Source organism: Gouania willdenowi, chromosome 8 (genome assembly GCF_900634775.1).
Source record: "Gouania willdenowi chromosome 8, fGouWil2.1, whole genome shotgun sequence".
NCBI lineage: Eukaryota > Metazoa > Chordata > Actinopteri > Blenniiformes > Gobiesocidae > Gouania > Gouania willdenowi.
In genome coordinates this window covers 17,879,236-17,906,665 of record NC_041051.1, presented here as the reverse complement: position 1 = coordinate 17,906,665, position 27,430 = coordinate 17,879,236, and the positions used below count along the sequence as shown (strand labels likewise).

The 27,430-nt window shown below is 38.1% G+C and overlaps 2 protein-coding genes across 4 annotated transcripts; both read right to left on the bottom strand.

The window, feature by feature from the left end:
- Nucleotides 1-59: 59 nt before the first annotated feature.
- Nucleotides 60-14,144, bottom strand: gmip (GEM interacting protein). Of its 3 annotated transcripts, none has more exons than XM_028454897.1 (21): nucleotides 14,006-14,144; nucleotides 12,846-12,933; nucleotides 12,363-12,459; nucleotides 11,773-11,812; nucleotides 9,835-9,960; nucleotides 8,359-8,423; nucleotides 8,134-8,241; nucleotides 7,974-8,054; nucleotides 7,719-7,880; nucleotides 7,459-7,611; nucleotides 6,112-6,302; nucleotides 5,915-6,003; nucleotides 5,775-5,837; nucleotides 5,590-5,679; nucleotides 5,365-5,507; nucleotides 5,079-5,255; nucleotides 4,855-4,992; nucleotides 4,547-4,746; nucleotides 4,141-4,462; nucleotides 2,899-3,001; nucleotides 60-1,746 (listed from the first exon to the last, which is right to left on the bottom strand). In XM_028454897.1, exons 1-21 carry the CDS (start codon nucleotides 14,055-14,057, stop codon nucleotides 1,115-1,117), a joined length of 3,120 nt encoding a protein of 1,039 aa, XP_028310698.1. In that variant the 5' UTR covers nucleotides 14,058-14,144; the 3' UTR covers nucleotides 60-1,114. The 3 variants fall into 3 exon arrangements, with proteins under 3 accessions (XP_028310698.1, XP_028310699.1, XP_028310700.1); XM_028454898.1 differs by having other exon boundaries at nucleotides 7,474-7,611; XM_028454899.1 differs by having other exon boundaries at nucleotides 12,363-12,454; nucleotides 14,006-14,051.
- On the bottom strand, nucleotides 14,046-27,430 carry colgalt1a (collagen beta(1-O)galactosyltransferase 1a). The gene is made up of 12 exons (XM_028454914.1): nucleotides 27,051-27,430; nucleotides 20,851-20,961; nucleotides 20,632-20,749; nucleotides 20,207-20,341; nucleotides 19,907-20,111; nucleotides 19,677-19,796; nucleotides 18,891-18,967; nucleotides 18,655-18,761; nucleotides 18,437-18,569; nucleotides 16,489-16,616; nucleotides 16,185-16,391; nucleotides 14,046-16,072 (listed from the first exon to the last, which is right to left on the bottom strand). Exons 1-12 carry the CDS (start codon nucleotides 27,263-27,265, stop codon nucleotides 15,805-15,807), a joined length of 1,824 nt encoding a protein of 607 aa, XP_028310715.1. The 5' UTR covers nucleotides 27,266-27,430; the 3' UTR covers nucleotides 14,046-15,804.

Sequence of the window (27,430 nt, the reverse complement as noted above, 5' to 3'; positions counted from 1 at the left end):
TGAGGACTTGATTTATTGCGTCATCAATCTGAACTCAAAGATATCAAGATGTCATTCCAAACATTGCGATCAGAAACCTTGTCTTTATTGCTTTCCATTTATTGTTCATCTTAGTTGGTCACACTTAAAATAAAACGCCCCCTGGTGGTAAACAAAATAAGTGCACTGTATTCCACTTAGGGGAAAAAAAGGATGGAGGTCAACACTGAGACAATGAGCAACCAACACTCTGCACCCTGGGGGGGAAAGATGATAGAATGAAATCAAACACATTTGTTTGATCAAATGTTCACATTTGTTTGTGCAGGACAAACCGCACACATGCTACCTATACGCAGAGGTGAAAGTAATGGATTACAAGTACTCATGTTACTGTAATTGAGATGTAGTTATGGGTACTTGTACTTTTTCTTGGGTGTATTTCTAAATCAGTAACTGTACTTGTACTTAAGTATGTTTAAAAAAAGTAAAGTAATTAGTTACAGACATCTCTCCATCCAACCGTTATGGAGTAAATTGTTATTTTTTTGGCCAGCCACTTTCTTGGTTTCAGGTTGGTGTTTCTACCTATTTATTATGTTGTTACTTACATGGCACATGTGGCATGGCGTTGTTTTAGAGTTTATAAATATTGCTTTACTTAGATCCTGATCATTTTTATTTTGAATTGAATTCATTGGTGTTATTTTATTTTATTTTTTAAAATGGACATTTTGGTCTCTTCCTTTATAAGTTTATACATGAGATGTTTACTGTATGCAAGGGAACCGTGGCAAGATTTATTACCAAAAATAAACATGGGGGGGTGAAAGAATTAGTATTGTTTACTTTGAGAACTATTTACAGTAATTGAGCTACTTTTAACTTGTACTTGAGTATTTTATGTATGACTTACTTGTACTTAAGTACAATTTCAATCAAGTATCAGTATTTCTCCTTGAGTAGGATACATCAGTACTCCTTACACCTCTGCTTATATATTAGATGTGTTTAAAAAGAACAACACTGGAAGCTTCTCTCTATTCTGGTGTATAAAAACCATGAAAGTGAATAATGAGGTGGTGAGTATTGGTCTAAATAGTTACAGTCACACAGTCGTTTAGTCCATCCATGTTCAGACAAAGAGCTGCTCATCCTTCCCTGAGTGACTGCGTCTCAACTTCAGGCCCGACAAGATTTTATAGGCTGGCGAGCTTATGTTGGGCTCTGCAAAAATGGTCTTTGGCGACTGATGGAGAACACGAGTGTGTGCAGCAGGACTCATTCTGTCACTGCTCTGATCTGTGTTAATATCACGCTGACATCCTGCAGCTGCCCCCTGAATAGTTTGTTCTGTGGCACAGGTTGATGGTGGTGCCACTGCAGGGGATGCAAACACAGAGTCCAGTCCCAGCATGTACTGTACAACTTCCCGTGGGCTCAGTGGGATGTCCCCCATACACTCTGCTGGTTTAGTGAACTGGTGGGGCTGGCGAACAGTGTCACAGTAAATATCTAGATTGTGGGCAGGTCTCTGTGCCCTCGGCTCAGGAGAAGAACTACGACTGCTGTCCGCACTGCCTCCTTGGCTCTTAAGGGGAGATGCAGGCAGCCTAGTTGTCTGTTTAGGCTCAGAGGGACGGGCTCCTGTGTTGTGATGCCGATGGTACTTTACAGGCTGCCTGTTGAAGCGATAGCGTGGCAGATTTTCCATATCAGAGCCAGGCTCACTGTAAGTATCACATGGTGTCCCTCTCATAACCAAGACTAAAGGGTCGAAACAGAAGAACAAACCAAAATGACTGACAGAAGAGCAAGACAAAAAGACACATTGTAATTTCTATATTTCCTTTTAAAATAAAAGTATAAAGCTATGATCAAAATTTGGAAGGGTGTAGGTGTAACTGTAGATAGCAACTATAAAACAAACAAGCAAGCAAACAAGCACAGCTGGAGAGCAGAAACAAGCAAAAAGTCTAGAACTGGGGTGTCAAACTATTTTTAGTTCAGGGGCCAAATACGGAGAAATTTGATATCAAGTGGGCCACAGATTTTTTTGCGGGAAAACAAGTCATTTCAACATTATTGTGCCCTATAGTTTGCACTTCTACGTATACATAATAAAATATGTAAGAAACCGACAATATCCAAGCAATAAGTGATAGATATCGTTCCCAACAGGAAATTCACTTAACATTTCCTAGATTTTGTGACCAATTTCTACTTAATTAAGCTAAATATTATGTCATAATTTGAGGAAAACTTAAGGATTTTGTAAGATTTTCGAGTTTTTCCAACTGTTAAACATAAAAAATGACTGCAATCCTGGAATACAAGCACTGGGAAAACTGTGAACCTCAGCAAAAATTGTTGAGTTTCAATCAAACAATGATTAACGTTTTCTCTGTCACTTTTATTTTCTCCTGCGGGATGAATTTAATGCGCAAAAGGGCCAAATTTGGCCCCCGGGCCATGAGTTTGACACCTGGTGCTTCACCTGGGTGAAGCATTGATGCATTAGATAATGGAAAAAAAGAAGTCTAATATCCCTCAATGTGTTTAAACCTGAAAAAAGGAACTACAACACACCCTGGTAGCAATTTTCACCCTGTTTAGAAATGACAGTTGCTAAAACAGGCTGAAAGCACCTGCCACTTAGTGGGAATGGAAACAAGCATCCTGGGGTGTGTACGTGTAATACCAACAAGATCTCCTGAAGGATTAGTTAAAGCAGATCCTCAGCCAGTGGAAATTCAAGCTGTTATAACTAGCTCTAAGCAACATGGCTATCAACTGAAAACCTTTGCAGCTACAAACTATAACGTCCAACGCTTGAAAACAACAGGCTAATTGTTTCACTTCTTTGAATTCACTACTGTATATTTGCTCAGACTTGTATTAGTACCCCGTAATGCCTACCTGAACTGTCAATGGCCTCATGGCTGAGTTGGTCCACTGCCTCATTGGATGAAGACTTGTCAGAGATATAACCTTCACTTGAGTCTCTTTTGATTGTTCGATTCTGTTGGAATGACACATGTTGAGTGGTGGATTACAGACCACATCTATGCTAATAAGAAGACAAATCTACATTAAATGACCCACATATGATAACCTCAGGTGATTTTTTTAAAATTTTGAAATAATCCTTTCCTTTGACGACTAAGCCCATTTCAGGGAGGTCAATCTACTCTTAAACCCTGAAGCCATCACTAGAAAGTAATTTTTATTTCTATAGCGCTTTTCACAGATAAAAATCACAAAGTGCTGTACAGGCAAAGATGAAACCAAAACAACAGCAGCAACATCCCAAAAGGATAATAAAACACGAGATAATTTAAAACAACAGTAGGAATATCATAAAAAGATAATAAAGAATTAAAGCAATTTAACCAAAAGTCATTCTGAAAAGCGTGGCCTTCAGATGTTTTTTTAAGAGTCCACGCAGTCAAGCTCACAGAAGGACTAGTGTAGGCTATTCCAGAGTCTTGGTGCCACTGCCTGGAACGCCCGGTCAGCCTGGGTTTTAAAATGAGTTTTTGGGGTCATGAGGAGACCCTGGTCTGATGACCGAAGGGTGCGCCCTGAAGTGTAGGGGCACAACATGTCAGTGATGTATTGAGGGGCTTGACCATGCATCGCACGGAAAGTAAGGACGAGGATTTTAAACTCAATATGAAAATTAACTGGACCAATGAAGACCAGAGAGAATGGGGGTAATGTGGGCTGTTCTGGGAGCAACGGTCAAAAGTCTGGCCGCACTAGAGCCAAGTATACTGTATATCTCAAGGAAGGTAAAGTATTTGGTTAAAAGAGAGGCAGAGGGAAAATGATTGGTAAAGTCATGTCAGAGAAAAGCTTGAAAAGTAATAAAGGCAAGAGCCAAGAAAGCAATAGCAGTGCAGCAGTTTTCTCACCTCTAAAATAGGTAAAGATTTGAAAAACTTTGACAAATGGATATATATTTTGGAAATAAATTATTTATGTTTTGTTTTTAGTTATGTGTGTGTGTGTGTGTGTGTTTCTGTTTGTTAATTACAACAAACTGCACCATCCCACTACCCAAAATGATTGGGTTTTTCTTACTCTCAGAAATCATTGCAACACAGAAAACATAATTGATTGGTATCTGATATAGACATACAAAAAAAAACTACCTACTTCTAGTGAGTGTGGTCGTTCTCTTGTGGAAGTCTCCTGTCCTGATTCAACATAAACTTCTTCCAGGGGATGTGAGGCTCTGGGTGGGGTGTCTGGAAGAGGTGCATTGGGGGCTGGGGGAGTGGGTGTGCTGGCTCTGTGATGCAGGCCAAAAACCTTATCGCAGTGTTTGATGAGGAACTCCACAACTGCAGCTTGGTAGCTAGTCTCCAACAGGGCCGCCATTGACATGTCAGTGGATACAAGGGGACGTAACAATGTTGGCCCAAATACAATACCCAAATTGAAGGGGGACATCTTGCTCTCACTGTTTTCTGAAACCCTAATAGAACAGAAGAACAAGTTACAGAAACATATTTTAGGCTCAGCTTGTATCAAAGGGAATGTAAACTCAACCCGTCCTTACTTTTGCAGGTGACACATGATGTGTTGCAGAGTGGTGTAGCAATAAGAAGGAAGTTTTTCTAAGATATTTTGTAGGTTTTGAATGACGCCCAATATCTCAGTAGTGTCCAGTTGCATCTCCTGCTCACTTAGACGATTAATATTTTGGCCAACCCTGATGAAATCATTGTACAGCTCAAAGGTGAGTAAGGGCTCAGGGAGCTGGAAGAAAAACATTTTTATTTAAGACTTAGGATAAAAAGGTGATCTTAAAAGATCAGAGAACAAGACACAAATAAAAAAGATCAAATTTGGCAACATTTCCAATACCTCTTTAAAGAAGTGCTTAAGGACGGAGGTGATGTCGTGTGGTGAGAGGTCAGAGAGGTCCACCTGTTCTTTCTGCATCTCAAAGGCCTGACAGAGTTTCTGGATGCGAGGTTTGGACCCACTTACACGATAAACCCCCTTAGGAAATGAAAATTAAGAAACATTAACTAAACAGAAACTCACAACCTTCAGTTTTTTTTAAAACTGTAATGGCAAACCCTTGCCTGTACGGAGAGAGCCCTGCTTTCTATTTCAGATGTGCAGAGCAGTACCACAAAAGGTACCTCATCTGTCCCGACTCGGGACAACCTAGACAGGTCCACTCCAAAGACTGTTCCCTTTCTGTGCTCACACTCCAGCTGACACACTTCCATGCACTTTTTGTGCAAAGCTAACCCACACTAAAACAGTAAAATAAACAGTTACCTTTTTTTTTTAGAAAAAACAAACAAACATTTTACCAAGTATTTAATTCACATCGTTTGTTTGAGTTAATGTGGAACTTTTTACCTCCTCACATTCAACACCAGACACAACAATGTAGTTCTCACACTGCTTGCATTTGACCATCTTGCTCTTCATTTTCCTCAGTCTATGTGTTAGGGCAGCTTGGGAGCATGCACGCACTTTTATTGGTTGGCCATCAATATATTCTGTAGGAAAAAGGAGGGAACAGATTTGTGAAGTTTACCACCAACTCGAGAAGGAATTGTCTGAATTGGATCCAGCAGAAACCTGATTCTGATGGCACTTCTCTCTCATCCAGGTCGTCAGATGACACAGTCAAAACTGATGTGGTTTTGGGCAGCCTCCGATTAGTTTGAACTTTAGCGTTACAAATGGCGCAGAGTTAAAATAAAATAAAATTAAAAATGTTAAAAAAACAAACAAAAACAAAAAAAAAACAGTTTAGTACTTACCAGGACTTGTGAGTGACTCAAAGCTGCCTCCAATACTCTCATTGTCACTATAGCCCGTTCTCTCTAAAGAGTTTTAAAACAAATACATTTAGGAAAAGGGATGCTTGTGATAAATATCATAATAGTTTTGGAATACCTACTGATGTCAGCAAGACGTCTGAGAGGATTGTCATCCGTCAAAATAGCATCGTACATAGTGCTGTTAGGGCCACTAGTTTTCCGTTTATTGCTTTAATTATGAAGAAAAAGAATAAATACATTAATATATCGAGTGAATTGGTGGAACACAAGAAAAAAGACATGAAAACATCAGCTTTACAAAATAGAGTTACTGTACCCTTTGACCTGAGGAAGATACTCTTGAAAGGTGAAGTTTTGAAGCGGCTGCTCGGGGAGACGCTTGCTGTGAATGTAAAGTAGGTAAGATTCACCAGGCTCCAGAGATCGGGAGGTCAGCTCCAGGTTGTGATAGCCAAGAGGAACCGGTTCAATCTGCTGCCGCTGGTAGTAGAACATGTTGACTGTGGCCTGATAGAAAGAAAATGGGCTCGAGTAAGGAAATAAAATTATACACTTCTGCTTTGCACAGAAATCAGACCTTTCTCATACTGTTGGCTAAACGATATTAGTAGATACAGAATTATTACCTCTACCAAGGAAGTAAAAGGAAGGAAATCTGATCTCTTATCTATTGCAAAATCTTATCTCGGTTCGTAAATGACCGATCTTAAGGAAGATTGACCTTAATTACCCCACTAAATTTCATTCGGATAAGATCCGGATTGCACATTTCATCGCAATTTATCAAATACAATGGGGATGCCCATAGATTTGGATTGGCAGTATCGTCATTAAAGCTGATATCCGGAGTTTCTGAGAAACGTCTTGATGTCCCGCCCTAAACAGCCTCACTTCCTCCCACTGCCTCTCCCCATCTACCAGAAGCCACGCCTCTACTTTTCTGCATGCGCATCGCGGAACATAACAAGGTCGCATTGATATAGATCTATGGGTCAGGTAAGAGCCAAAATCATATTAACCTGTTTGCTGCTGTGATGCGCGACCTTGTTTCCGTGCATAGTTCTGCATTCACTTTGATTGACAGTCTCAAAAACAGGAAGTCGAAGCCTATTGGCTGGGCACACTCGGCGATCGTTTCTATTTGTATAGAGGTCTAAATACTCCCTCTAAGGAGGGACTTATATACATTAATGTCTGTGAACGACCACCGGCAGTAGAACATCGTAAAAGACTAGTTAGGTATTTTTTCACATTTCAAAAGAATCATACATAAACATAGATTTCTCAGAAACTCTGGATATCAGCTTTAATGGGGATAGAGATTTCTTCTCATGGTACCATGATCAGAATCACTGAACCGGATAACTGCCAATATCGTTCAAAGTGGATATTTGGCGCTTGGCGGAGTTTTGGACTCTCTGAGTGCATTTGTCACATGTTAAAAGTATAGGAAATTAGTTCAAGTTTAGTCAAAATTACACACAAGCAGTACAGAATACAGAAATGGGATTTTTTTTTCACATAACAAGAAAACTACATATTGCCATGTTAAACATAATGTTCAATCACACAAGATGTTACTCTAGCTGTTGAAACTATGAGTACATTTAATATTATATGTCTCACCTTTTTGTCACATGCGGACAGAGAGACAGACACTAACCGATTTCATACCAACCTCTTTGAGCACAGTGTCTCCCTGACAGATCAGTTTCCGAATGTGAGAAATAATTCTCTCTTTGACCTTCACCAACTCGTCTTGGTGGATTTTGGTATCAGTTATGCACTGCTTGTAAAGAACCTCTGCTTCAATCACCTTGATGTAACAGAAACAAGACTTCAATGTTTCTATACACGAGTGACACATGTTTTTCTATACCTTTCTTAACTTTACTGAGGTGTATGTATCAAAGAGATATTCACCTTACTCTGGGCCTCATCCTTGGACTTCCGTCTTTTATCTAGTGTTTTGCTCCCAACAGTGTCGTCCATAGCTTTAGCTGATACAGCTTTAGCCTTCTCTAGCTCCTCAGAGCGCTGGAAGTATTGTTGCCTTGCTTTTTTTAAAGCTGTCACAGCTTCATTCTGAAGAAGCAGATGTGACCATTATACAAAAATATTTACTTATATGAATTTGTCATTGCAATTAGCAACATAAATAACTTTTATTTTCCACACCATTCTCCGTTGTTCTCTTGCCCACTGCTCTTTAAACTCTCTGCGCCACTTGTCAATCTCATTTCTCTTGGCAGCCAATGCCTGTAAAAAACAGATACACTCAATCAGGCCCATTTTGTTTTAAAATAAGTTGTTGGTTGACTGTTTGTGGATTTTTAACCTGATAACAGCGACTTTGTAGAAGCTCAGAGGTTTTTCTGGCTGTCACACTATTCTTTATATCCTGCTCCAGTGCCATGGTGTAAATGTACTGTAGTGGCATCATCTCCTGTTGTGAAAACAAGAAACCTCAGTAGGGAATACAACTGAAACCAAACTGGACGATATATACCACATTATTATTTACGACATTTGTCAGGACTTTATTCAAGAAACAAAGACTTACTTGCTGTGCCACGATGGTCCTTGCCCCTTCTGCTGTTTTCATTACGTTTTTAGAAAATTCTTGTTCTGCAAATTCAAGAGAAATTCTTCAGTGGAGGGTTTTTAGATGATGACACATGCATAAAGCATAGGTTTCTTTTTCTCAGGTGGCCTTTGAGAATCAAATACTAATTTCTAACCTGTGGTAGAAAGGTACATGAACTTCATCACCTAAGTCATCCCAAAACACTTCACAATATTGCCACATTTACCCATTCACACACTAAAGAGACAGAGCTGACATGCAAAGTGCTGATCTAACTTTGGGAGCAAGTTACGGTTTGATGTTCGGTACCAAACGACACTTAAACAGGTTGACAGGTAAAGCCTTGGGATCTAACTCCTTTACCACCTGAACCACAGTTGGGTTGCCCATCCCAGTTCTCATTGCACATAAGATAGGGTTACACCCTAGACAGGACACTAGTCTCACTTCAGGGCCAACAAGTGTCAAAAAAAAAAACACACCGACATAAACTAATTTCTATGGCAGATTTAGAGACTGCAATGAACCTAACATATGTTTTGGTCTGTGGGAGAAGGTGGACTAGTCAGAGAAACTACCCCCTAACCCTTATCAAACAGCCCCAGGGTCTTCTGACTCTGAACAAATACCTAAACAAAACCTCTTGTTCTTTATTAAACGATCAAGATCCCAAAAAAAGCTTGACTGTGCTGGTATTAACTTTGCCTGTTTTCTTCATACCAGTTGATTTGATTTGGTAGAGGGAGGAGTCGCAACAGAAACGGTTAGATTTAAAGCATGTCTGCTGTAGAACAGTCTAAAGAAGTCATGATGTCATCCTATCCCGAATGAACCTATAATCCTACATACTGTAACTACACAATCTATTTAAAGAAATCTAAAGCAGGCCTGGTCTAAAGACTGTTAGTTGGGATCCACATAATGCTGCTTTGCTACGTGCATTCAGTCTAGACCCAACCCAAAATTGCTTGGAATTTTCCTACTAGTTACAGCACCTAACTCAAGACTGAACGGTTGCTCTGTAGCTAATCTATTAAGCCTATGTTAACTTGTATTTGAGGCATGCCTGAATATGAGGAAAGGGACTGTCGTGTCTGTATTCACTAGGGGACATATTTACTTTATTACCCCTTTTCGTCAAGTAATCTGCTCTTTAATCTTTTCTCTCTGGGCATGCTCTGTGCAGCTCACTGGGGGTTGGTGTGACAGAACCAACAACAGACATCCTCCATCATAGAGATAGGCTATGAATGGGACATGATGCTGGACTCTGATACCATTTCAGTTAAATACCTGAATCTTTAAATAAATAAAAAAAACTCAACTAAAATTTAAATGTGTTAACTGTAAATTAGCATTTTATATACAGTATAACCAAAATCAGAGAGACACACAGGTTACCCTATAAGACGAGGACTTGGAAAATTGTCCTTTTGCTGCACTAGTACATACCAAGGCTAATTCTCTTTTCCATCCAGGTCAGCAGGTCTTTGGCATAGCGACACCACATTTTGGTATACTGCAGCGCCGTCTCCACTCCATCCTCACAGCGGCAGAGAACCAGGTCTGCTTCCTGGGCTGAGAGTGAGTACATCAGCATACCTGTTAGGTCCACACCTCTGAAGCTCTATTTAGGGTCCTCTATGTCCACCGGGTTACACCCCAAAACTTGTCACCCTTGAAGGGCTGCAGCTTCATAGAAATATCTACCAAGTTTAGAGAGACCACTCGTAGACTCAATGATACAAAATGGATGAAGAAGACATTCCACTTAAAATGGTGCACACAAACAAAGACTGCCTGCGACAAGTTAGTCTATTGGTGCTTATCAAAACAAGAACCATTGGTTTTCGGAAAGTCCAAAAATAAATTGTTCGTCCAATGTGAGATAGGACATGAGAAAGGAGCACTTCTATAGGTCAAACAGCTTCGACGAGACAACTTCCCTCATCTCCCTCTCTCAGCCAGACTCCTCCCTCTAACACCTGTTTACTCCTTGTTTACCACAAAGAGATGAGCCGTTCAAATACCAACACTAACCAGAATGAGTGGGCAAGTTCAGATACCACATTAGCACAGCTCCACTGTGGTCAAGTGAACTTCTCCCTCAAGTATCTCACTCTAGCATAGAGTTCCATTCCCTGTATCTTCACAAATATTAGGTGTGAAGGACATAAATGTTCAATATGGGAGAGTAAGCCTATTATCTTCTGTTTAGGAGCTAAGTGTGATGATGTTGATGATTGAACGGGTTTGGATGAGGATGAGATGACAGTGGTATCTGAAATAGTATAAATAGCCTTGAAGTAGTTTCCAGGAAACTTTTGGATTGAGGATTATCCAAGTCTGGACCAGATTGCAATGTGACAGGCTTTAGAGGAGCCTCGAGTGAGATTTACCTCCTGGTGTGTGAGCGGATGAGTAGGTCAGCTCGGGGTGGGGGAGGTGTGTATGAGAAGCCGTTTAAGGTAAGAATCAGATATTTGTTATGTCTATCATATACAATTTTTGTCAGTTTTACTGCCAATCTTTATATTTCCTGGTTTCAAACATGATATTTTTTTATTAGTAAAACAAACAAACAAACAAACAAACAAACAACAGCAAAAAACAACAACAGCTCACAGTGTGACTTTAACATTCTTTTTTGTTTTTTGTCTCAAGCTGCTGAACACATTACCTCTCCTCTATTTCAATGCTGAGTTTTGAAGATTATAACTGACAACAGTCGAGCATGTTACGCTGCATTATACTGTATTAGATAACGTAGCCTTTTGAACACGTGTTTTTTGTGTTTTTAATATTATAACAGGTTTTTTGTGTGTTTTAATATTGTAACAGGTACTGTTATTGTTGTTATTGACTTGTACATGTATTGTCATGCTTGTATTTTAATGCCTTTTTACATCTTGGCCAGGGGACTACAGATGAAAAATAGCCTTCTGGCTAATTCTGGCTTTTTTTTAAACCATGTTTAACCATGGGTGATATGAAATTGCACTGTCCCCTTTCAAATAAACCAACTAATAAATAAATAAAAAAAACAGCCATCTCCTGATTGGATATTTTACTTGTGTTCAAATCTTGTTGTATCAAGTCATCTTAATTTCAATATTAGTAAAATAACTAAAAAAAAATATTCAGAATAGTCTTTATTACCAGTAACTGCTGTATCAATCTGATGCAATAATCAGCATCACAGAAAGGTGATTGTTTGTTGAGGTAATATATTGCAGCAGCACTATACTTAATCTATGAATGGCCTCACACACACACACACACACACACACACACACACACACACACACACACACACACACACACACACACACACACACACACACACACACACACACACACACACACACACACACACACACACACACACACCTGTTTGGCATTCCTCCACTTCGTTAGTTTCAGCTGGTATCTGTGGACACAAGAAAGCATCTTTGTTTTTTTGGGAACAAACAACTGAGTTTGTAACTAAAGCATGGAATACATGGAAGTTACACATACATTACATGATATACAGCATTTATATACATTATAAGGTCCAATCAAACAAACTTAAAAGAAAGTATCTATTTGTACGGTTGCTGTACGGACAATCCCCGGTGTTATTGATAGGGTTACTAAAGTAACCCTTAGGGTTAGGGTTAGGATTGGGTTAGGTTTAGGTTTAGGTTTAGGGTAAGGGTACGGGTTAGGCTGTAACCCAATATCCCAATAATTTTTAGGGTTAGGGTTAGGTTTAGAGTAAGGTTTAGTTTTAGTCACGTGACCTAAACTGGCCAAATAGGGGAGCTATAGATAGAATGATACGGCAACCGTAGAGATAGCCACTGCCAACCTAAAAATCATTGCACACATAAAGAGATAAAGAACAATATAGATAATGTTTCACAATAGAGGTGTAAAGCATCTAGGTTGTCCTTAGAAACATTTTCCTCATTCATAAAAAGGTGTGGGTCACTCACAGACGCATCATGATGTTCTGTGACGTCTGTACTTTCTACAGAGATTGATTGTGGGATTGACCGGCTGTCACATTCTGCCAGTAGATCCTCTTCTGCACTGCACATTAAAAGACTGAATCAGCAGAAATAGATGAACGACGACACTTAAGAAGTATCACTGTTACTCCATACTGTAGTTGTTGCAAGTTTCAAGGAAACATTAAAATTTAGACGAATGGTGGGATGCTTCATTATTCATTAAATGAAAAGAAACTTCCCCACTGGATACAAATATCACTGAATAGAAAACAATACATAGGAAATCTTTGCTTTATGTGAATATTAACCTTGGTTGTGATAAGTGGATCTATTTAACTGAAATGTTTCAGTTTTCTAAGTAAAAAAAAAAGAGCATTTTTTTTTTACTGCAAGCAAATGAAAAAGAACCGCAAAGCAACACTGGAAACAAGTGACTTTCTCATTATAAAAAAGGATTATACTTACGAGATTAAAGATAAATCAAGGTTATCAAAGTCTCTGAAGATCTCACTGTATCTCTTAGGCTTACTTTTCGGCTGCAAACTTTTCACTTCTAAAAAGTTGGATCAGAGCAAAAATAGGTTATTGTCCTCATCTCCTAAGAAAGAAAAACAATCAAGGGTAAATTCTCAAGCATTTAAGTCTTTTTAGATAGCATAAGCAGGTGAATAAAAGAATCAAAACTGACTGAAAGGTATTCACTTTGACCTAAAATGTAACAAGCAACAATATTTAAACATTAGTGTTCATCTTTAAACTTGCTGTTTATCAATTGAAATCACCAAAAGATTCAAGCTGGTGATGTACAACTGATGTAAAAGCCAAGAAAAATAAACGTCAGAGATGCTCCATTTTGGTCAACCACATCCTGTTTGTAACTTGCTTTACATCGTATAATGAAAGGAAAGTGCTTGTTCTTCATGTTCGCAGAGAACAAATGTGAACACCAGAAAGAGGAAGCAGGCAAGAACGTTTAGAAAATGCTGATTATAAAGCTGAATTCAAGTTAAATCCTATTTAATCTGAAACAAAAAACTGTATTCTATTCGTTCAATGTTAAAAACTGGCAGTAGAATGTGATTCGATAAAAATCTTTAATGTCCAAAAGAGGTTAATAGAAAAATAGATAAGCAGCACAAAAGGGATAATGGATACTTTATTGATCCTAATGGAAGTTATAAACATATGTATTATACATGATGAAAAATATTGTAAAAAGTCATGTTAATTTAATTGTTATTCTTCATTTCTCATTGTCATTATTTGTCATAAGTAGGTTGGCTAAAATGTCCAACAAGAAATGTGAAAAGCACTTTAAAAAAAAATTTAAAACGTTACTTGTTCCTGTGTAAGAAAAACACTGTATAACATCTCAACTGGATATGTATCAACACATTGTATTCGCTGACCAAGCATGATGACAGCAGCAGAGTCAGCAGATTTTATGGGTTTCAAATCAAATTAAGGCAAAAAGTAGATACTGTATATGTAGAATTGCACAACTAAATTTGTTTTTGAATCAGAAAAAATAAATAAGTGGGAAAAAAAGATGCACTGATGTAAGATTTTTTTACATTTAATAAAGAAAATAAAAACAAATCTAAACATAGAACTTGTGTGCTCACCCGTAGCTGGAGAGGAATCAATGTCTGGCTCTTTGTTTTGTTCCATTTCCATGTGTTGTCTTGCTTTAAAAAATAAATAAATACAACTACACCTTATCACACATCATCTGCCCATTGGGTGACACTGAAAACAATGCAGTTTTACTGAGAGATGTTCCCACTGCAGTGTATACACACAACAACTCTATTATAAAGCAGATTAAATGTTGCCTCAATGCAAGTGTTCATCATAGAGGGAAGAGGAAGTGTATCTGTGACATTTAGCCCCACCTACACTATTTCAACATACAGAGTCAGGGAGATGGTGCTTCTGCAAAGTTGCAGTTTGGTGACTAACATTGGAGAAATAAATAAAAAAATAAATAAAAATAAATTCAAGTAGAAGTTTACCTGATCATGACTGTTTTAACAAATAGTGTTAGTTGAGTGACACCTGGAGGACTACAGTGGAAACAACAAAGAAGAACCTTCAAATTCCTGCAGAAAATTCCTTTTTGTTTTGGTGAAACTTGTTTAATATTCTGTTCTTTTAAGAAAGAGTTTGCATGTTCTCTTCCTTTAAGTCTCCCACAGTAAAACTCTACATTTACACTGAGGGAATTAAGGGTATGTTACAAATGCTGAAGGATTCTTAGTACACCTGCCTTTCAATACAAGGTATTAATATACCTTATGTATTTGTCTCTGTAGTTGTTTTCAAGATTAAATCTACTTTTGTCAGACTTTTAAAGGCCACATGAAGCAATAATGTGCTATAGGTATAAACTGATTCTTTTATATGTGAAATGTTTCACTTTTCTTTTTTCAACACAAAAGGCCCCTGCATATTTTCAATGATTAACTACTCCTATCAATAATGCATGTCATCTGAATTCCTGAAAACCCAGCCAGGTGATAATAGATAATACGTCTAAATTAATATGATATGAAAGGATCTATATAGGGCAAGTCTAGTTGTGGGCCGAAAAGGAACATAATATACAAGTATTAAATGTTCATAGCTAATTTGTAGTATATTACTGGAGTACATAACGTGTTACTAAGTGTTCTGTAGAGCTTGTTAACACATTCACTTAAAAAAAAAAAAAAAAAAAAAAAAACAGAATTATGTAAAACTTAAACCAGTGAAATTTACACGTAAAATATATATTTTCTACCTTTCAAGCACCACAGTGCCGTACACACCAGGTAATAATAATAATACCGAAAGAATCCTCATAATATCTGGTTTGGCATCAGCCAAAAAGATACCCAGAATGGGCCAACTGTCCTCAGTGCAGGGTGCTTACTAAATATATATTTAACTCAAAATCACCTTAATGTGTGTGATGTTGAGATGCAAGACAAAAAAAAAAAGATTACACAGTAAACACCAAAATTTATCTGGATTGTGCTCATCGACACAGAAAGACAATGTCATCTAAATCAATACATTTTTAGTAATTTTTCCCAAAAACCATTCACAGTGGAAACAGGGTCATAAAAAAAACTGAAATGTAACAGTCATGTGTCATTACATATATTTATCTCTGTATGACAGACAGAAGCTGGGTACTGCAAATGCCATTCAAATAGCAAGTCTAGTGCCTTTGTAGAGTAAAAAAAAAATGCATGTACCTCATGTGTGCACAAATCAGTTCAGCCTGCCACCCTCAGATAAATTAAATCTCTCTAAAACTGGAAGTCGTGTTCCTGATATAATGCTAAACTTTTTTTTTTAAACCCTGAAAGAAATGCAATGTATGTTTGTCTAAAGCACCTTTTTCTGTTTTTGCCAGGCATCTCGCTCACACATCTTCCTAAAGTTCATCCCGTGCCGTGCTGTCCAAAGCTGACTGAAGCACGTCGGAGTTTTGGGCCTCTGTGCTGATCTCAGCCTGCTCCTGAGTTTTCCCTGAGCGCGCTCTGTCCCAGTCTGTGCGGATCTTGTCATTGTCCCACACTGTGGAGGTTTCTGTGTCGCTGATGTATCCTGGGTCACCCGTGTAATGTGTTGGGTACACTAGGAGCGGCTCTGCAGAAAATGCATTCAGGTTTCTGGTTTCAAACTGATCCATGTAATCAGATCTGTGAAAGAGAAGAAAAAATGAAAGAAAATGAAATAAAACAAAAAAACAACAAATAAAAGCAATCTTTGTGTGTGTACACAGTTGTATTTTTATTTTACATTATGGCTTACACGGGGTGTTTGTTGAACATAATAGGAAGAAACTCGTCCACTGGCAAAATCTTTTTTAGCGGTTCGACTTTTAAAAGCTTCTCTGCTCCCTGTAAGGATATCATATAACCCAGCGTCCAATAGGAATAATCTGCTTCCACCAAGTTGTGTATATTTGGTACTGCTTTTTCTGGGTGATCCACTTGCATTCTCTTTCGTCCAATATAACTGCAAGAATGAAAGAAGAGGTAAGAAGAAAAGTCAAACTTTGAAAAAAAAAAATGACAGGATTGTAAAGGAAATAAATAGTATAAATAGAACTTACATTAGATCCCAATCTAGTCCTTCATTTTCTACCTCTTTCATCAAGTTCATTAAACGGCGTTTGAAGAAGACCTCGAAGCGTAGGTCGTCTTCTATCACCAGGGAAGTCTGCAGGCGTCGATCTACAATCTGGGGTCAGAGAAACACGTGTTATGTAGCTGAACTGACGCTAAGGCTGCACAATTAATCAAATTTTAATCGGGATTAAGATTTTGGCCTCCACAATTAAATTAACCTGATCATCGGAGATTTTTACTTTTAAAATGTGGGCTATGCTGCATATTTAATCAGGCCCTTTCTCAACCCCAGTAGTCAGCCAAACACCAACGGGCGAACGCATAATTAAGGCTTAATTAAGCTACCTTAATAACGTGAGAGCAACGCTTCACACACTGTAAAATAGACTGATGAGAGCGAGTCATGTCATGTCAAGCGACCAACCTGCAGCGCTTCTTTTTTATACTGGTTTTTAATTAAGAAAAAAGTAACATGTTGTTGACAAGCTCTGGGCTCAGCTTGGTCTGTTAACCATAAGCCCCGCCCCTCTCTGCTTCAGCTGTTGGCCAGGATGAAGCCAAATAAAAATAAAACATGGATCCGTCATACAGATGTCACTCTATACCCTTGACTCCTTGTTTTTTGGGGTCGGGCCCAGTTTGGACACATATGTAGATTACATCAGCTGTGCACGCTGGTAGCTACGTATGTGTGGGCACACACACCCTGTGTGACTGTCAGCAACAAGTTAACGTAATAATAATATTCTGTTAACTTAGCGCAGAAATCAGAGGGAGTCGAGAAAAATGAAGAGTTTTAAGGGTTTTTTGAGGTGGGGAGGGTGCTCGTGTTGCACTTGTCGACCCCATGAGTTGGTTGACATTAGTACCTAATTAGTAGGGATGTTGAAAAAAAAAAAATGATTGTGATATATTGCGATATTATGTCGCAAGATTCTCGGATTGATTCAAAATGCATCCATATGGATTTTTTTTTAATTAAAAAATAATAATAGATATACGTAAATTTTATTTTTTTTAACCTTTATTTAAGCAAGAAAGTCTTTTCCACTACAGGAGACATTCTAACTGCACAAAGAAGTGCGCTGAAACCTGGGCATGTTGACCAAAATCTAATAAGAAAGTACCAACTTTCTGCATTTATTTGTTGTTCTCGGCATATACCTCAGTTAAGTGGCACTAAAGTCACGTTGCACTAAAGTCAAAGTTGGTTTAAAAGCCACAGGCAGATTGTATGTTATTTTTTTATTTTAAATTGTTGGCACATGGCATGTTAAAGCCAATGCTTTCAGTGTAAAGCATGCTAATAAAATATATTTCATACATAATGTTCTCATGAAGGTGTACACATTTACAGGTTAGTTGTTTCTCACGTCAAAAATTAAAAATAAAAATCGCAATAATTGCCTTATACGTTAATATCAGGATAAATTGTATCGTATTGCGACCTATGTATCGTGATACGAATCGTATCGCCAGATGCCAGGCAATACACACCCCTACTAATTAGTTTGTATTAATTAATTATTCACACACTCGAGCCAGAAAAACGGGCTAGTGTTTCTTGCTCAAAACCTGTAGGCTTAAGCCTAATGTTCTTAACTTTTCTTTACACGCTGTAATTGTTTTCAAGGAGTTGCATTCTGAGTCTGTTACAGTGTATTTATATAGTTAGCCCATAGTAAGTGTGAAATTATTTGGTAAATTTGAGTATTTATCCTTAGTCTTGTTTAAAGCTTTTCTTTCACACTCTAAACTTTTCACATATTGTTTGTTGAAAAGTAGGTAAAAGAAAATACAGACGTTTTTCCTAAAAGGATGAATAATCGTGATTACAATACTGTTCCAAATAATTCTGGCTATCATTTGGCCATAATCGTGCAGCCCTAACTGACGCCTTCAATAGTTTACAGTACTTTTTCTGACATTCACCTCTTTCCAAGTGTTATAGTGGGAAAGAAAACATCCGAGTTCTCCCTTAGTAAGTGGCCGACCGTGATAAGGGTCACTATATCCAGGGAGCATATGAATACCCATTGTTTGTATTTCACTGACATTCATCGCTCTGATAAAAAAGAAGAGAGATGGAACACGTTAGTGTTGTAGGCGAGTACTTAACACAGTATATTCAGTCCAATCTTGGTACTTACTTTCCATCTACTGCTGCAATAACCTTACAGGCGATCTCCTGCTCATTGAGGGCCCGAAGCATTCGGTCCCTACGGTCAGTCCTCCTCTGCAGGTTGATCATAAACACCTGAATGCAAACCAACATTGAAGCCCATCAGTGATTTCAGGCCAAAGCAGCAGAGAGAAGTTTATAAGCAATAGGAATGAAAAGAAAGCCATTTTTTTACATTCCATCTTCACACCACTCCATACTTACCTCGTCAAAGCCCATTTTGTCAGGTTGTTTTTTGTGAACACGGACATATTTGGAAGGGGCCACAGGTGAATTTCGCACTACATGGTCAGAGGGAAGATGGATGTAGAAATGGTATAAATGATTAGCAGATGCTAAAAGCTGTTAGCTGAAACAACAGAAAGAAGTTTGAAAATAGAAAGCAGGGTTCCTCCAACTTTAGTCAAATGAAATTCAAGACTTTCTAAGACTTTTTATTGCCATTTAAAATTAAATTTAAGACCAACTTCACTGTAAACATAATTGGGGAAAAAAACGCCACATCAACCGTAATTTTTTTTCTAGTGTCTTGTGCAGATGTGCAACTGGCAGTAAAAGACAATAAAATACACAAAAAAAATATATAAATCACTCCAAAAACACAAGATGACTACAAAAATAGCCAGAAATCTATAAAACAATAACAAAAGTACAAAAAATTAAACAATTTTAAAAAGCCATTAAGAAAAATCTTTGGGGGATAGACAATTTTCATTACATTTTCCCATGTTGTTTATACATCTAAAAAAACAAACAAAAAAACCCAAATGTTACCATTTATTTTGAAATGTGAAACTAATTACAATTATAAAATCGTACGTATTATGTGTTGAAATTTAAGACTTTGAAACAATTAATTTAAGGCAATTTAATGCCAATTAAGACCTTATTTTTAGATTCATGAGTTTCATGCCTTTTAAGACTTTTCAAGGATTCACGGGAACCCTGAAGAAGGGAAAAAAACCATCAGCCACAGTAGAACAATCTTACCATTTGCTTCCAAGACGGTGTGCAAAAAGCTATCAGCTTCATCTTGTAAAGTGTTTTGGGAACGTAACGGCACAGGGAAGAAGCCATAAGTCTCCTTGTTACACACAAACATTTGGACATCTACAGAGAACAGAAGATAAGTGTTTGTACACAGAAACAATGTTTAGATTCACATGCTTACAGCACAGTAGGTAATATCTCACTATAACATAAAGTATTATACTCAATACCTGCCATCTGAGCAGAAAAGGCAAACACAATAATGTCATCAAAAGCCCAGTTGTAGTCTGGGTGTGGAGGGTGAAAGGCCAACAGCCTCGAGGCTTCTTTCCGAAGGTCAATCAGGAATGTGGAGTGGACCATAGGAACAGCAAAGCAACCTTTGCGTACTTGCTTTCTTATCGGTATGTAAGCAGGAGTCCTTTTATAGTAACCCTGAATAAAAACGTTTAAAAAACATTTAACATCATTTGTGAAAGTTTGGCATTTTAAAAATGCCATACAGATAATCCCGAACATCCTTACAGTACCTGGGAAGTCATTCCACACCAGAAGTTTGAATAAGCTGCTCTGGAGTCGAGCATTGGAGCGATGATGGTCTTATTTTCATTCATAAGCTTCCAGAGCACATCAGGATTGGTGAGGAGGTTATCACAATCCACCAGCTACACAAAGAGAAAAAAAGGGAAAGCGATTTGTAAAAATACCATGTTTTTGAACAGATTGAAGCCTGTAAGGAAACCTGCAATATCTTTAAAATTAGGGGAAAGAACCTTAAGGTGAACAGACTTGCACTCACTCAAGTATCACAATAAGGTTTGTTTTTTGTTTTTTTTTTAACGGTGATGCAATTTATGAGTTTCAACATGAGTTGGATTACTGGCTCTCAGCTTAAAATAATGTTACAATATATATATATCTTTTTTTCTATTTGTGAAGAGTGATGTGGACCTACCATGAAGTAATCTGCCCACATTTCACGAGCAGACTCCAGTGCAACCTGTCGTAGCTTCATGACATGCTCGTAGCGCAGGTCTGTCCAGTGTTTGGGACTGTCCTCGTCTGAATATCGTCTGAAAAAGACAGAAAAAAACCCCCCCAAAAACCAAATCAGATTAACTTTATTTTTCATATCAAACTCACCCGTTCATCTGTACTGTGATGGATAAGTAACCTTGGTTCTTCTTGTGGCCTCCATTCCACATAATGGTAAAGGTTCTGCACCTTTACGAGCCAGTCGCGCAGGATGGCTGTAGTATTGTCCTCATTGTGATCAGTTGCTACCCTGTCGATATACAACCAATGCAAATGATTACTCCATACTATGTATGAACATACATCAATACATAGCCAAAAATATAAACAACAATAATTGAATGTGGTGTCTATGCCCGAGTGGTTCCAATGAGAACAGAGCTGAACAACTAAACCTATCAAATGACAGCGTAGCTTTGTTCCCTTATTTTAAACTCATTGTTGTACAGTGTGCAGCTGTGGGAACTAGCACAAGTATGACTGATCCAAATGACCTCATCGCATTTCATTGTTTCATGTAAAATAAATATTAATACATGGGATTAGGGAAATGGAGATAATTGTAAACTTGTGTCAAGTTTCAGCAGAAGAACAAAACCAGAACACTCCTAAATCTGTGGTAAAATGTCAACAAGTGTCAATTTCACCTGCCTTTAAACAGCCAGTCTAATGAAAAGAACTGTGTACTAAAGCTGGAACCCAACAGTCAGAAGTCTTTGCATTTTTACACATGCAGACAATATCCTGAATGGATTCCCAGGAAAGAGTTCACATGGTCCTGTGAGAACACAGCAGCACATTGCTAGACTGTCTTTCCTCATTCCAAACCTTTCTATGCCCTTTTTCTGCCCCAGTTCAATCCATCTTTCCAGATGAAAAAGTATTTGGTGTTCTTGATCAAACCTTCATTGACTATAAGTTTCTGTAACAGTTCGGCTAGCTCTATCTCCAAGGCTCTGGCAATACTTGCATTTAAATCAAGATTTTTGGAGCTATTGTTTGCAACTAATACTAGTTGACATACGCAGGTAGACATTTTTCCAACCATGCTTGCAAATAAAATAAAGAATATCTAACCTAAAGTAGCCTGGCCTCAATAAGGAGAAACTTGGTGAGTGAATAAACTCTTGGCAGTCATAACAAACTCAGAGCTGAAGTGTGTGTGGGCTGTTGAGGCATGTTGTTTAGTAAGTAACATGAGGGAAATGCCTCCTCTTTTACTGCCTTAAGCTTTCACCAGAGCAGAGGAAACATGTCTAAACTGTCTATATACCACACATCTGCACAGCCGCAAGATGACTGTTATGTTAATAGATTGATGTGGCTAACAAGTTTCTGATGACGCAACAAAGTTTAAAGCAGTGCCAGGCAAACTAGACAACAAAATGCAGTTTGAGGATTTTATTTACTTGCCGTGAAAAGGTTATCATAATAACAGGGAAAAATTATTACCGCCTGAACGACCCAAAACTAGATGTGTGGATTAAGTAAGGACAGCAATGACGTGTTGCATTTGGAGGGGAAAAAAAATCTTCAACAGAAGACGAGGAGTGTCACGATATCTCGATACGGCGATATATCGTGATAATTTTTTCACACGACTTCACAGGACCGACTGAGCCATGTTCAATTGCTGTTCACATGGAACCCTTCTGCTCGCGTTAAATATCTTTTTCTTTTTTCCTTAACCTTTTTTGCTTTTTAACTAAAATGTGCAGGTACGTCTTCACATAAATTTTGTCACCGTTTGTTGAAGGAACCAATATATTGTTTACTGGAATATTGCACTATAATAGTGTCACTGGTAAGAAAGACCCTATTTTTTGTTCACAGAAAGCACTCTTGGAGACACTTATTCGTTTACATTGGTATGTTGACACTTATTTACAAAAATGTTGCACTAAAATAGTGTCAATGTTCATAGGACACTTTTTCAATTTATTGTCTTTCAGAGTTTTAAAATAAAAAGTGTATTTTTTCACTTAATCTCTTTTTTTCTTATGTCATAGATTATCGTAGATTGATTTATGACCAATATATCAATAATCGCAGTATCGTCATATCGTGAGATAATCGTTATTGTGAGCTTTGTATCACGTATCGTATCGTGAGGTACCCAGAGGTTCCCATCCCTACAGACGACCTTGTTGATGTTAATAGATACCGTACATAGATTTCCCCATTTCCCATACGATTTCAAGACATTTGAAAACACATGAATGTGACAAATTGCCCTACACCAGTATAGAACGATACCTCTGTCGTAGGGCTGTTCGATTATAGAAAAAAATCCTAATCATGATTATTTTAGTCATAATTGAAATCGCGATTATTTGTCAACCTAAAAGTTATTTATTTTTTTGTGCAAAACAATGTAAAATATATTCTTTAAATATAAATAAAATCCTTCAAACACTAAAATCAAGTATGTTCATGTGATGCGTCTTTGCTCTAGGTCTTCATCATCAAACCTAAAGTGTTCCCATAGCAGAGAATTTGACTTTCCTTGTTTGTTTACCAAACGTTCTCCTACCATGTTTCAGACTGCTAGCAACAACTCTCCTGTGTTGGCCTGCAGGCTAGCTTTAGCTTTGAGATGGGCGGGGTGGAGGGGAGGAGCTAGCAAGCACATGAATTAAACAACTCAACGTTAGTATCGGTGTGTGCCAAGCTTTATTTTTTTGTAGATGTCCGAAATCGTGGAAGTTTGTTATATTTAGCAAAAAATGAAAAACATAAAATAAAAAAATAATAACATATATATATATATATATACAGTGGTATGCAAAAGTTTGGGCACCCTTGTAAATGTTCATGATTTTCCTTAATAAATAATTGGTTGTTTGGATAACAAATTCCAGTTAAATTTATCATATAGGAGACAAACACAGTGATATTTGAGAAGTGAAATAAAGTTTATTCGATTTACAGAAAGTGTGCTAGAATTATTTAAACAGAATTAGGCATGTGCATAAGTTTAGGCACCCTTGCATCTTATTGATTTTAATACTCTTAGCACTAATTATTGGAACTCAAAATTGTTTTGGTAACCTCAGTGATCCTTGATCTTAGGGTCTGGATTCTGGTGGGAGGTATTTTGGACCATTCTTCTCTGCAGATCATCTCTAGTTCAGTCAGGTTTGATGGTTTCCGAGCATGGACCGCCCGTTTTAAAGCACACCATACATTTTGAAAAATATTCAGGTCTGGGGACTGAGACGGCCATTCCAGGATGTTGTACTTGTTCCTCTGCATGAATGCCTTAGTAGATTTTGAGCAGTGTTTAGGATCATTGTCTTGTTGAAAGATCCAGCCCCGGCGCAACTTCAACTTTGTCACTGATTCCTGGACATTGTTCTCCAGAATCTGCTGATATTGAGAGGAATCCATGCGCCCCTCAACTTTAACAAGATTCCCAGTGCCTGCACTGGACACACAGCCCCACAGCATGATGGAACCACCACCAAACTTTACTGTAGGTAGCAAGTGCTTTTCTTGGAATGCTGTGTTCTTTTTCCGCCATGCATAACGCCCCTGGTTATGCCCAAATAACTCTATTTTAGTTTCATCAGTCCACAGCACCTTGTTCCAAAATGAAGCTGGCTTGTCCAAATGTGCTTTAGCATACCTCAAGCGACCCCGTTTGTGGCGTGTGCAGAGAAAAGGCTTTTTCCGCATTACTCTTCCATACAGCATCTCCTTGTGTAAAGTGCGCTGAATAGTGGAACGATGCACAGTGACACCATCTGCAGCAAGCTGATGTTGTAGGTCTTTGGAGCTGGTCTGCGGGTTGACTGTGACTGTTCTCACCATCCTGCGCCGCTGCCTTTCCGAGATCTTTCTTGGTCTTCCACTTCGGGCCTTAACTAGAACTGTGCCTGTGGTCTTCCAATTCCTCACAATGTTCCTCACAGTTGAAACTGAAAGCTTAAATCGCTGGGATAGCTTTTGTATCCCTCCCCTAAACCATGATGTTGAATAATCTTTGTTTTCAGGTCATTTGAGAGGTGTTTTGAGGCTCCCATGTTGCCACTAATCAGAGAAGATGCAAAGAGGAAACACCTAGAATTTTCCTACTTAAATACCCTGACTCATGATTGGATTCACCTGTGTATGGAGATCAAGGATCACTGAGGTTACCAAAACAATTTTGAGTTCCAATAATTAGTGCTAAGAGTATTAAAATCAATAAGATGCAAGGGTGCCTAAACTTATGCACATGCCTAATTCTGTTTAAATAATTCTAGCACACTTTCTGTAAATCGAATAAACTTTATTTCACTTCTCAAATATCACTGTGTTTGTCTCCTATATGATAAATTTAACTGGAATTTGTTATCCAAACAACCAATTATTTATTAAGGAAAATCATGAACATTTACAAGGGTGCCCAAACTTTTGCATACCACTGTATATATATTTATTTTTTAATAATGTTTTTTATTATGTTATTTTTGTAATTGTTGGGTGTAATGATCAAAATCGTAATTGAATTTCGATTAATTGCACAGCCCTACTCTGTAGGTTTAGATTAGGATGTACTACAGTCCAAACGTTGTGGAAATCAACACACCAACGGCTGACTGCTAGGTCTGACATAAAATTATTTAATTTTCAAACTAAACTGTAAATAAACAAATCACATTTTTGGTAAAATAACTTCATAATCATATAAAAATAAGTCAACACTGCCAAAGCTAAAAAGCTGTTTGCCTACATCTGAATATGATTTATAATCCCCTTGTGTTTACCTTGTTTAGTTTATTTTCTTTGTTGGATTTGTTTCCTTTTCATATATTTTATTTTACATGTTTTCTGTTAGACTTATATATCTGTTGTCAATTCCTTGACATTCGTGTTTAGAAAGACTATATGACAATGTACTGACATTGATAAAAACTACTAAACAGTGATGTAGTGGAGTCTATACCCATAATGGATTTGATATTATTGTTTGTGTTGCTTTTGGAGAGTGGTGGCCTAGTGGTTAAGGAAGACGGCTTGTAATCGGATGGTCGCCGGTTTGATTCTACCTGGGCCATCACTGTGCTGAGCAAGTCCCTTAACCCTAATCCAACTGCTCCCTGGGCCCCTGCCATTGGCAGCCCACTGCTACCCCTCTGGAAAATGGGTAAAATCAAATGCAGAAAATAATTTCACTTAGGGATGTCCCGATACAACTTTGTCATTTCCGATATGATACCGATAGATTTTTTTTCTCTCTTTTCTTTAAAAAATAAAAACAAAATAAAAAATTACTTATTTTGTAGTGTGGAATGTTCGAAAAGGCTTGATCAAGTGATGTTACTCAAACAGAGAACAATAATCAGCAATAGTAGGTATGAGAAAAACTGACCCATTTATTATTAACCAATTGGTTACATAGTATCTACAGTACTCTACAATCGAATAAAGAAATGAAAAAATAAATAAAAATCGGAAAATCCAGAAATTTGTGTCTGATATCCAATGTTCGTTTTCAGGCTAATATCGGACCGGGACACATTCTCACTATGGTGATATACTGTATAAAGGTTACATTATTTGTTTCTGATATCAGAATGTGAATTGTCATTATAATTAATTTAATTATTTAATCCAATTTCTGTTACAAAACAGAAAAAAACACCCGTTTCTGATGATTCCAGGTTTTTCAGTCACTGTAAGTCATGTTTGTTGTGTTTTAGTAAAGACTACTGGACCTTTATGTGCAGTAGTAGGGTTAAGTAAACTATCAAGCTTTCCACAAAGCAAGATGCAGAAACTTTTTTTTTTTTTGTTGCAGAAACATTGCAAAGCACTGGGAACAGTTGCCATGCAGTAAGCAGTATGGACTCCCCAGCATGGCAATGATTTATCTCTTCCATTACAGTATCATATAGCGCCCCTAGTGGACAAAACCTACCACTCCCCTCCACGTATACACATTAAATCCACGCTGCTGTGACCTATTGTAACTACACTCAGTCTCCAATGTGCGTGGAAAAACTAAAGCCTGCTCTAAAACGAGCATATTCATTGTTTAAATTGACCTTTATATCTCACATATAGTTCTTATTCTGTAGTTTGGAACCATTGTTATGGCGCTTCATCCAGAATGTTCCCCCAACAACTGCTCTGTCCTCAGAGTCAATCTGTTACGGTCCCTCCTCTTTTTTTTTTTTTTTAAATAAATAAATTCTTTATTAAACCACCCTCATACCCTGTATTTTATTTATGCTTATTGCGATATCACACAGAAAAAACACACATTTTAAACCAAATCTGACACCAACTTAAACTTGTCTTTGCTGTGAGTGACTAGAAAAGTTACACAAACATGTCCCACAGTGGTCTTACCACAAAGCCATGCGGTCCTTGGGGTACTGCAGCCGCTCGATGGTACCCAGAAAATGGGCCAAAGAGTGCTCGGAGTTTCTGCAAATGAGGCCGAGGAAGAGCCGGGGAGCGAGCAGCGGAGACTCGGGGCTCCAGCGCTCCTCCGCGAAGTATCCCCGGGCAGGAGGGCAGCAGGACAGGAGCACAGCGAGCACGGCAACGGGAAGGCCAGGCATCGCAGCAGCCAGTCCTGGAGCTCCACAAGGAGTAACGCTGGGCGCAGTAGTAGTTCCAGGAGAGCTACAGAGCGGCAGCTACGGTCCCTTCACTAGACACGGCCATCACACAAACACAGCCTGTGCAGCTGCTGCTGATGTGACAGCAGAAGTGGAGCTTTAAAG

What these genes read in the sequence shown, in the direction of transcription:
- gmip (XM_028454897.1), bottom strand. Translation starts at nt 14,057, where the DNA reads ATGGAAATGGAACAAAACAAAGAGCCAGACATTGATTCCTCTCCAGCT. An exon ending in CAGACGTCTTGCTGACATCA is followed by an intron (nt 5,838 to 5,914) that starts GTAGGTATTCCA and finishes AAAACTCTTTAG; the next exon opens with AGAGAACGGGCTATAGTGAC. An exon ending in TTAAGCACTTCTTTAAAGAG is followed by an intron (nt 4,747 to 4,854) that starts GTATTGGAAATG and finishes TTTTTCTTCCAG; the next exon opens with CTCCCTGAGCCCTTACTCAC.
- colgalt1a (XM_028454914.1), bottom strand. Translation starts at nt 27,265, where the DNA reads ATGCCTGGCCTTCCCGTTGCCGTGCTCGCTGTGCTCCTGTCCTGCTGC. An exon ending in CTTTTCTGCTCAGATGGCAG is followed by an intron (nt 19,797 to 19,906) that starts GTATTGAGTATA and finishes TGTTCTCTGTAG; the next exon opens with ATGTCCAAATGTTTGTGTGT. An exon ending in GGACTAGATTGGGATCTAAT is followed by an intron (nt 16,392 to 16,488) that starts GTAAGTTCTATT and finishes TCATTCTTGCAG; the next exon opens with TTATATTGGACGAAAGAGAA.